The sequence below is a fragment of the Phalaenopsis equestris genome, unplaced genomic scaffold, assembly GCF_001263595.1.
Source record: "Phalaenopsis equestris unplaced genomic scaffold, ASM126359v1 Scaffold000224, whole genome shotgun sequence".
Lineage (NCBI taxonomy): Eukaryota > Viridiplantae > Streptophyta > Magnoliopsida > Asparagales > Orchidaceae > Phalaenopsis > Phalaenopsis equestris.
Window position 1 is genome coordinate 3,288,497 of NW_018164666.1, and position 11,324 is coordinate 3,299,820.

At 31.6% G+C, this 11,324-nt stretch overlaps 1 protein-coding gene across 1 annotated transcript; it reads left to right on the plus strand.

The window, feature by feature from the left end:
- The first annotated feature begins 1,227 nt into the window (after positions 1–1,227).
- On the plus strand, positions 1,228–11,120 carry LOC110023296 (enhancer of rudimentary homolog). Its single transcript, XM_020722617.1, has 4 exons — positions 1,228–1,410; positions 2,361–2,454; positions 10,344–10,464; positions 10,798–11,120. The coding sequence occupies exons 1-4, from the start codon at positions 1,408–1,410 to the stop codon at positions 10,889–10,891; spliced, it is 312 nt and encodes a 103-aa protein (XP_020578276.1). The 5' UTR covers positions 1,228–1,407; the 3' UTR covers positions 10,892–11,120.
- Positions 11,121–11,324: the final 204 nt, after the last annotated feature.

Here is an 11,324-nt window from a genome sequence, read left to right on the forward strand (position 1 = left end):
AGAATGAAGTTAATGAATTTGAAGTTCATGACGTGGAGGGTGTGGCTGAGATGGCTGCTCTAAGGGAGACTATAGCATATGTTATATATGACAGCTAATCCAACAAGTCTTTCTTATCTTCGAATATATGTAGATCAATTTTTATGTGTATTTTTTTTATAAATTATGACATTCATTTTTTTTTTCACTGTTATACAAACATGACTTATAGAATATCAGTTACAGACAGAGTTATTTTGTGTTATTGTGGACTACTGACTCTGTTGCTCTCGTCGCGTAGCTTTGGGAGGTAATTCTACTGTTGTGTCAAGGGTGTTTCAACTCGTTGCGGTTTCTTCCGGTGGGCTGACAGTCCCACATATTACATTGTCAGCAGTGATGGAAATTCGATGTTTTCCTTGGTTGATAGTGCAGTTGAAGACAGACGTAGCCAGAGTTTTAAATTAAATATTTTAATATTTCTCATTGTAGTTGTACTTATCTTTATCATTTTTTATTTCTTCTGGTACTCACGAGAGTGTGAGAACTGCATGTCATCTTTTGGAACTGATCTGTGATTATTGTATGTTTCTGCACTATATGTTTTTGTGCTATCAATAAGTTATTCTGAATAAGTTGCCCCAAACAGTTTTACCAGACAGGGGCAGAAATGTCATTTATACAACCATAACTACCAATAAGCTATTCTGAATAAGCTGCCCCAAAAAACAAGTCAGATTATTTTGATAATTTGCAGATTATCAAATTATCAGAATAATCTCTTTATCAGCAAATTATAAATAATCAACAGCTGCCCCAAACAGACCCTCAATCTTCCATTAATGGGTCTTTGGTCTTACATTTGCGAGTCCTAGCTCTTCTGCATATGGGCCCTCCATAGATTTTTATGTTCCTTTTTTCTGTTTGATTTCTTTGAGATTCATGCAGACGTGTATCTAATGTACAAATACATATGAAATTGTGCAAATTTTCTTTTTGATACTTTAATCTCTTTATTGGAGCGAATGTAAATTAACTAAATATAATAAAAATTTTCATCAAAATTTTCTATTTTTAAATTATATGTTTATACACATGCAATTACACTAATCTGTGATTATTGTATGTTTCTGCACTATATGTTTTTGTGCTATCAATAAGTTATTCTGAATAAGTTGCCCCAAATATATATATATATATTATTCATCAAAATATAAATAAACTATGATAAATAATAATGATGAGAAGGAGAAGGAGAAGGAGATCAAACGATCCCTGACAGCCGGTTAAACTTCCCATTTGCAGAACGAGTAAGAATCTTGGTTGCTGCCTGCTTGCCCTCACCTTCTTTGTGTAGATAGCTAGGTCGACTAACGTTGGCGTTCCCAATCAAGTCGCTGCTGCTCGCGCTCATCGTAGACGAGATCGATGGTAGCTTCCCCTCTCTATTTCCTTTTCTTTTTTGTTTTTTATTTCTGCATCCGTTCTTATTTGATTATCAACTTCTTAGCGGTCTTATGCCGAAAGATCTATTCTGTTCCTAGAAAGATCCTTGTTTAGGTTTCTTTTGACTGGAGCAAGAAGAAGATACATTATGAGTGGATACTATATTTTATTATTATTATTTTTTAATATTTTTGCCTTGGTGCAATGGTACTAGATTCAGAGTATGATGACTGACTAGATTTTTGAATAAAGTTTCGTTTGGAATAGCATATCAAAATTTGGTTAGAATTAACTTATACCAACATATTTGCTTTTGGATTAGTACAATGTATGGCTAATAAAAAAAAAATTGTATTTCACACAATTTAAAACTAATCTGATGACAATAAATTCATTCGAATCAGAATATCATGACCTAAATTTTTTGTTGAAATGTGCTAGTTGTAATATAAAAAGAAGTTTGTATCAAATTCCTTACATTTAGCAGCAATAGGAATCCCATGCTATAATTGACTCGATTTAATGGCATTTGTGGAAACACTTCAAGAAATGATACCGTTATACAACCCTAGTTTATTAGTAGTTTGATTAGTAGTGCTTTTTAGTGGTGCTTCTGAGTTTCTAGATGATTTGGCCAACTTCTTCATCAAGATAGAAGGCATATTCATTAAGAGTTTTTCTAATGGCTCAAAAAAGTAAGGAAGATTTACATACATACCACTTAATACCTATGTATTTTCATATCCAACACCTAACTTCGATGTTTACAATTATGCCACCTTATCTATGCATGATAAGATATATTTCACATTTTAGAAGTTGCACCAAATTCCCTAATAACAAGTGACATGAAGCTGAAACATCCTTCTTCATTGAAATTTGTTTTTGTAAGCTTATAAATATCTTTTTTAGTGCTAACTGTTTCTCTCATGCAGGCTAACAGGCACACAATCGTATTGATTCAGGCATCTCAGAACAGGGCTAGTAGAACATTTATGGATTTTGATTCACTCAGTCAAGCCATGGATGGTACACATGAATACTATTTTTAAGAATATGAGCATGCTTTTGGAGCTCTAGCTTAAAATTTCAGAAGTTTTCTTATTGCCCGGATCAACAGTTAACAAAATTCATTTTCTATTGCGAGTTTTGATGTATAAATTCCAATATTGTACTAATTTTCTTCATTAATATTAGTAGTAACTCTGATCATAATCTAGACACAATTGGAGTTTTTCTTTAGTTGGCAGTTGACAGATAAAAATATCATTTGACTCATTAAGTGCAGAGAACTTTTGAGGCTCAGCTCTCACGAGGATTGTGTAGATTTATGGGTACTAAGCATAATTGCTTTATTGTAAGGTTCTTTCTTTTAGGGTATTAGTTCACTTGCCAAAACATAGAGATAGCTTTATATAATTAGATCTACTAACTCATTATCATACCAGGTTCTCTCTTTACCTGTTTTACAACATGCACAAACTAACCTTTTTCAAATATTTTAGTTTTTCTTGGGATACAATGCTGTTTTAATTTCACTGCAGTTGTGTGATAGGTTTAGATAACTCAAGCTTTTATGCAAAGAATGAAAATACGTATGAGAAGTTCCTCATCCACCGTTGTCGTTTCCACTTCTATTCCTCATCCTACAACCCTCCTAACCCATCTCCTAACCTTCCCACTTCTTCTAGGAACCCTAGATCTTTGTCAAGTGTTTGAGTGAGAGTAGAAATTCAAAGTATGTTAAATGGGTTTTGAATACCTTCAATAGTTCACTTTTGATGAATTTTGAATTGGCTCAATTTGAGTGAATTATAAATTAATCATGCCTTGTGACTTCATATCTTTGCTCATGCACACAAATTCACTGTCTTGGCATTCCCTTGCTTGTAGTGTCCTTATACTTGCGAACTCATAGTCTCGACGTTGTTTATGAGACCATGCCCCCTCGTCGTCTTACAACATTGCCGCCTCATGTACTCATTGTCTAAAGATCTACTTGTAGGTTTATTTTACTTTCAATCTAACACTAAAAAAGTGGTTTCATGAATTGATTTCACAGCAAACTAAACAAACCTTAATATTAAATATGTATGAATTTACAATGTATTTAAATTATACAATTATTTTAAATGCTTGCAACCAAATAACCCTTAATGGAAGGCTCACCTCATTGACTAATATAGTTTACCCTTAATATTTTGTGATGTTCTTATTCTTTTGCTTTCTCTAGGTAATCAATCTATTGGGTTTATGTGATGTAATATGTCCATTACATTTATTTATATTTCATATGTTATTTAGGCTAAATATATTTGTGGTGTTATTCACAAATCTATGTGCTCTAGTACCATCTTGTGCACCACTTGTCTTGCCTCCAATAAATTTGGCCTTCTCAATTGTCGACTGACCCGACCCCCTCTATATCTGCATGCTTGATCGAAGCATATTTTTACTACTCTCAACGACTAAACGTCTTTTGATTTTTAAACCACTGAACTCGCCATCTTTAGTTGAGATACTAAACTTTGTGATAAGGAAGAGGATGAGAGAGGCGTCATTCTTTTTTTCTTCTTTTGAGTGATAGTTTTCACCTCTTCTATTGGACATAGGCCATCACGGTTTAGCCACTTAATTTGTATACTTTTTCCTCTATTCTAGTGTTTTTATTTTTTGATTGCCCTTTTTCTTGCAGAAAAAAAAAATCCTTTTGAAACAAGCCAATTAAAAATTTCTCATACGGAACTCAATTGAACCAATGTGAATCTCTTGCCTATTTCTTACAGTTCATAGCATAAAACTTGAAAATTTTTAAATCCTGCATGAAACCAATTACTAAATGATTTAGAAGGAAAAAACAATGATAGAATCCATTACCCTTGAGTCAAGGACCTTAGACTTGTATGAGGAGAATCATTCTTTAGATTTTGTAGTCAGTATCTACAATCACTCGACGAAATTATATCCAACACAAACAAGAATTTAGAGGAAATGAAAATTGTATTCAATCATTTAGTATGTTTTTTATGCCTTAAGGGTCGTATTTATAGCCCTAAAAGGCCTAAAATAAGTAAATTTTCAAAATTTCTCACAATTTGGTCTTATATTAGAAGTTTCAATTTGGTAGATTTAACTTCTAGCATGACCAGGTTTCTAACCTTAGGTTCAGAAAATCAGTGAATTTTCAACCTATGACATTGACAATAACCAAAGCAACGACAATATAAGTGAAATTACAAAACAATGGATGGAATAAAATGGAAGACTAGATGTACACTGAAATATGAATTAGATATAGATGAACTTGGGGGTTCCTAGAGCTGATTTGAAATAATATGACGTAGTAAATCAAAGTATCAAAGCTAATGTTAATCAAAGCACTTGAGACACATTTTGTTCTTATAGGTATCATTCTCATAATCGGATTACATCTAGTAAAAAAACTAAAATAAAGGTAAATACAACACCAAGTTTTCTTATATTTATCCCAATCCTCTCATTTGTGCTTGCTATCAGTAGGCACTTTAAAATTTCCATCAAGTTACTTTGGTTGAAAATTTTCAGTTCTAATGATTTCACATTTGATATTCATCAAGTTTAGCCATAATTGATGTGATTTCTGCAAGATAATCTTTGAACATCTTGAGTTGGTCTATCACACTAATGATTCTGTTACTCCTGATTCCTAATATTAGTTGAGGCCACAATGTCATCATTTATAATATCTTCATGAACGAATTGTGTAGCTTTTTTTGTTAAGTTGTTGGATGTGAACTGACAAAATAGAAATAGAAAGGGGCAAGAATCCACAACATTGATATCAGGTTATTGAAATCAAGTCAAGTTAGAGATATTGAAGATCGGTAGCTTTCTTTGAATATACTCATGCAAATAATGCATTATGTAAATTCACTTGGTTTAGACTCAATGTGAAGTTCAACAAGATCTTTATGCTTTCTAGGTTGATACGATATAGCAATTTTAATGTACTTATGCCCTTGGATTTTTTAATTAAAGATTTGCATGCAATTTCAGTAATAAGTAGTATCAAATCTTAACCAAATATGTATTTTCTTAATCAAATAACATAACAAATCTTCTCAGTTTTGTCCATTAGTTTAATGTAATAAGAAGTTGAAAATTTTAATTTGGTTTTCATTTTCTTCTAAAGCGTTTTCCAAAAACAATGCATGATTTTTATATCTTTTTTTAATATAATGATTTTTGGTAATCCATTCAATTTTTTCAGGTTGTTAAAATAAAATATACTATGTGAGCTGCATAAATAGATTCAAAATATGTAATAAATGAATAGTTTTTAAAAGCAATCTTCCGCCAAAAAATTAGGATTGTGTTTCTTTAGAGTTCATGGAAGTTCTAAAACAAAGTTTATATTAACATTTTTCCAGGGTATATGTGGAATAACCAATTGATGTAAAGCTCAATATTGTGTTTGTTCCCTTAGCTTTTTGGTGTGTTCTCTACCGTGAAACAATACATGAGACATAACTTGTAAGTTTGGCTAGTAATACTTATCATCAGTTTTAACTATGATTTTATCACAACCAAAATGTCTTGCATTACATCCAGCATGTAACTCTAGTCAAAGAAAATCTTTCAAATTGAATAAGGTATATGAAGTTGAGGAATGCTAAAAAGAAACTCATTCATAATTATGAACCTTGTTCTATGCATAAGCTAGTCACTATTTAAATTAAGATAAATCTCTTTGAAATCCTTGAAAATGGCATACATTCTTGTATTGTGATCACAATTGGTCATCTTAACCCACATGTCGTGTGAAATAATAGAAATCCTACTTAAAGCTCCAGTTTCTTTTTTTTTTTTTTATTATTGCTCTAGCATAATATGTTAGCACAAATGTGTATTTTCGTAGAAAGTCGGTTCAATTAATGTGCTGATGTTACTAATTTTTTTTAGAGTATATTTTAGGCCTCAGTATTAAGAGTATAGGACAAATTTATCACGCAACAAGTAATATTTATCTCCAATATTGGCGATTGCCCCACAACTTAAATCTTTTATCATAATTTGAGTATGTTTTATTCTATTTCTTATAACTTCTTACCAAAATATGCATTCAGATCTCCGTATTCACCCGAAATTCCTCTAATTATTACACCTGGTGCATTGCAAAATATTTCCAATTTTTGTAAGCCATTCTTTAAGGCAATTGAAAACAAGCTCAATCAATTTTATCCATTCAAGTTTTCCATTCCTAAGACAAATTGTAATTACTGTCATGAGATTTCTAAACCCATTAAGAAATTGCCTATAAAAATGGTTTAAGTAAGAAAATTTTGAATATCATGAATGTTAGTTGGTATTCCCCAACTTTAATAGCTTTAATTTTATCACGATCAACAAATAATCTATTAGCATTCATAAGGAATTCTAAGAATATAAGGGACTCTGACAAAACAGCTATTTAGATTTAGATATAATTTTTTGAACTGCCACATTTATAAGATTTACCAAATCCTCCCATCTCGTTTTGTTATAAATTGGAATATCTTCAAATCACACAATGAGAAATTTTCTTATAAAAGGCCAAAAAGCATAGTTCATGATTCTAATGAAAATACTTTGTGTATTAGTTAGTTCAGAAGGCATTACTAATTGTTCATATAAATCACCTTTGGCCTTGTAAGCAATTTTAATCCAAATCATACAACCATGGTACCTTGTTTAACATCTATAACTAAAATACATAGTAAGTTGAATGGACATCAAGCATCTTTATGTCTTAAAAAATTGTAATATATGTACCTGAGTTAATTGGTAAGGTTTTGGGCGTAGTTCAACCTTCAAAGTCATGCGTCCAATTGCAAACTAAATAATAACATGTATGCAAATTCTATGATCAATGATGAGTTTTTAGCTTTTCTCACCACACTTAAAATATGTTTGAAAGATAGAGGTTATTTTTTAATCATGTTCAACTTTAGGTGCGTCAATGATGAATAACAAATTATTGAAAGAATTCTCAATCAAAATTTTCTTTGAATCATTACTCTTCATTGAGTTCAAGCACATCATCTCCTTCTGCTTCTTCATTTCTTTCTCTTCAAAATTAATATGCAGAGTTTGATTAGGTCTTTCACTTGCAGACTTATTTGATGACATTTAAAATGAGAAATTTTAGATTAGTCGCAATAGTTATTATAGATTTTTCTCTACAATATTTGTTAATAATATTGTTACTCGCTTTAGAAGAAACAATTTGACGTTGATTAGTTGGTTAAGATAGGTGTTTTTAGTATATGAAGAATTTTTTTTAGATGCGAGAATAGTTGTTTAGGATCGAAGGCTAGTTGAAAGCCTCCTGAGTGAGTAAACATTATGTGATGTCGTTTCTCTTTCAAACTAGCCTAAAAAACATTGTTTTTAGTTTTTCTTTTTTCTTAATCTAACAACTCTTCAAACTTATTATGCATTCAATTATAATATTCGTTTCTTATTTTAGTGACTTCAGTTCATCATTGGAGTTGATCTTGGTAAGATAAAGGTTGGTATTTTCTATTAACATCATTTTCATCTCACTTAAGTTTTGGTATGTTCTAATCCAGATATTTTTTTTTGTCCCTCAATACCAGTTTATTTTAGTTATTTCATCATTATTGTCATATAATTTATGTCAATAGGTGTCATAATTTTTATTGGAATGATCCTTGTGATACTTATCTAGTTTATTTCTTTTATGGTAAAGTTTGCTTCTGCTAATGTTGTGAATGGTTCTTCATTAAAGCATGATGTAATATCTTGTTCTTGCGGGGAATGTTTGTTAGCTTCCCTAGATTTTAACTTGATTTTTTGCAATACTGAGTTGGTCTTGCGGATATTCTTTGGTAAATTATTCAAAATTTCATCCCTATGATGATTTCTTAATTGACCTTGGTATTGTGTCTTGTTTCTAGTCATGTTCATATGAACTTGATTGTGACACCAATATGATATTGAGCATCTCAAATTTTAGGGTCCTCCAATGCAAATTTAAGATGAGATGCACAATGAACACGCATAGAATCATAATTTATAGCTTTCCAACTCTAGTTTTAGGATAAACAAGTTTTTTAGGCAAATTTAGAGAGGGCATTTTTATTATTTTCAAGCATTATTTTAAGTTACCAAATCTAAAATTTCACTAGAAATTTTAGGACAAATTTATACTTTTGTAGCTATTAATATTATCACCACAGAAAAGAGACCAATATATATTAAACTAGACAATCTCAATCATGCATACAAATCAATTTAGTAAATAGTTTAAAAAAAGATTACAGCAATAAATCACAGATTGAAAGATCTAACACCACCAATACAAGAAGATCATTCCCGGAGATTGTTGTCACGACATGTAAGAGCTCAAAGAATCAACGTCCAATAGCAAACAAAAAACTTGAGAGGAAATATAAATTTTGTTCGAACCTTTAATGAATTTTTCACGTCTCACATGTTCTCTTTATAACCTCAAGAGACCCAAAATTAATAATTTATCAAAACTCTTCCAGATTTGGCCTAATATTGCAAATTGCTATTCAAAATTTGAATTAGTACAGCAACAGTAGATTTTCAGACTGAGTTTTAGTAAATAAGTGAATTTTCAACTTTAAAAATCCGCAAAGAGCTGACAAACAATGTTAAGAAAGAAACTCAACACAACCTAATTGAGAAAACTATAACTAAATCAGCGACAATAACAATGAATTTTCAAATCAGTGGATGCACAATGCAAATAATTGGATGCACACTGAAACAGTGAATCTGAATCAGAGAGCCATGAGCTGAATCAAAACAGGCTGCAAGGGTAAATCAAATCTTATAAGACAATCAAAACATTAGTGAACAAATCTCATTCTCATAAAAAATATCATCGTAGGCATGTGATATCCAACAAGTAAACTGAAAAAAGTAGTAAATGCAATACAGCGATTCATAATTGTCTTCCCAGTGCTCCTTTTGTAGTCTTCCAATTCGCATCCATTTTCAAATTTTCATCGTCAACATTTAATAATGTTTGTTAATTGTCTGTGTGCTGCTAACTTAGCCTAGTGGTCATATTCTTTGTCTCCAACCACATGGTCTTGAGTTCAAAACTTGATACATATGGGTGTGCGAGTTCCAAAAAAAAAAGATGCCTAGTAATTATTTGCAACTTTGCCAACAATATTTGGTTGTTGTGATAGGGGTATAAATAAGTCAAGTCAAGCTCGAGCCACCCTCATCTTGAACTTGAGTCTACGAGTTTGAGCTTAAGCCTACGAGTTTGAGCCGACTGGGGAGCTGGTTTGCTTGTTATGAAATAGAGAAAACAATATTAATTTAAGCTAGTGTTTTAATAAAATGACAAATTGGATGCAGCAATTAGGAGATAAAATAAGAGTTATTTGATATAAAATGTAAAATATCATTATTTAAATATTTTTAATAATTTAAAAAATATCATCTTAATATTTAATATATTTTGAGTATATTTTATATTAATATTTTTTTAAGCGAGCCAATTCACGAACTAATGTGTCAAGTTTGGATTGTCTTGAACTTGGCTTGTTAGCTCATCCAGCTGAGCTCGAACCGGCTCACGAGTTGGCTTTGCTCGCTTACACCCCTAGCTGCAAGGGACAAACATACCCATATTGTCGCACAAAATTTATACATTTTGGAAGCTTCCTGTTGCCGTTTTACAACCACTGATAACATTGGCACAACAAACTGCCGATTCTATAATATAAACAATAACCTTTTTTGCAAGAAAGTTTTGCTTGAAAACTTAATCGTAACTTGATAATTTCTCAAAATGTGATGAATCTGAAAATCTGCAAGATCAAGAATAATTTAATACATTCCTCTTTTACTTCTTTCCCTCAGAAAGCAAAATATTTTTCTTTCATTTGCAGGAATCTGTGGACTCTATGAGAGAAAACTGAAAGAGATCGATCCAACCATCTTAAACATCACCTATGATATCACCGATCTATATAACTTCATTGATGGCTTTACAGATCTAAGCACATTGGTGTAAGGGTCAAAATAGCTCATTGTTTGCAAACAACTCATGTTCGGCTTGTTAAGTAGCTTGTGTTCTGTTCATTTGCTAGCAAACAAGCGGAACACGAACAATTTTTCTGCGCTCGATATATAGGGTGATATTCATGACCAGGATCATAAGCACTTAATTAGTGCTCCCCGGAGACTATTTAAGTTGATATCAAAAGAGTCAAGTGACTAATTTGACACTTTTATAGACTTTGGAATTGAAAATCACCCCATTTAAATAGTTCGGGGACTATTTTGGCATTTTACCTTCTAGTTTTGATAATCTGATGCATATTTTTTTGGTCTAAATTGCAGCTATGATCACTCTATTCATGCTTTTCTTCCTTTTGATCGACAGTGGATTAAGCAGCGGATGTTTCAACACCTCAAAAGACTTGCTTTGAGATAAGATATAATGAACAAAACTTGGGATTAAATATCTGCGTTCCATTATATTGTTTAGCTTAGTTATTTGCCTTGATGAGCTTCTTCTCCTAAAATGTTGTATGAATAATTTGCTATGTTTTGTCATTGGATGTTTGCTGATATTGGTGTATCTAAAACAAATTGTGTATAAGCTATAGTTCAGGTTTTTTATTCTAGTAAAAAAGATTCGGAATGAGAAGGTGAAATTTCTTTAAGCTTGCATGGTTTAGTTTTGGGAGAATTGTGTTTAAATGCTAAATCACCTGTGAAGCTCTGGTTCTTGCATGGTTTATTATGTCACGGTTTTGTGTTTATGTTTTGTTTTTTGCCTCTGGCTGTCAAAAAACTCCTAATTTCAGTACATCTCGCGTTTGGCTTGTCAAGTAGCTTGCGGTTAATTCGTTCGTTGAGCAAGT

What these genes read in the sequence shown, in the direction of transcription:
- LOC110023296 (XM_020722617.1), top strand. An exon ending in ACTCAGTCAAGCCATGGATG is followed by an intron (nt 2,455 to 10,343) that starts GTACACATGAAT and finishes TTTCATTTGCAG; the next exon opens with GAATCTGTGGACTCTATGAG. An exon ending in ACAGATCTAAGCACATTGGT is followed by an intron (nt 10,465 to 10,797) that starts GTAAGGGTCAAA and finishes TCTAAATTGCAG; the next exon opens with CTATGATCACTCTATTCATG.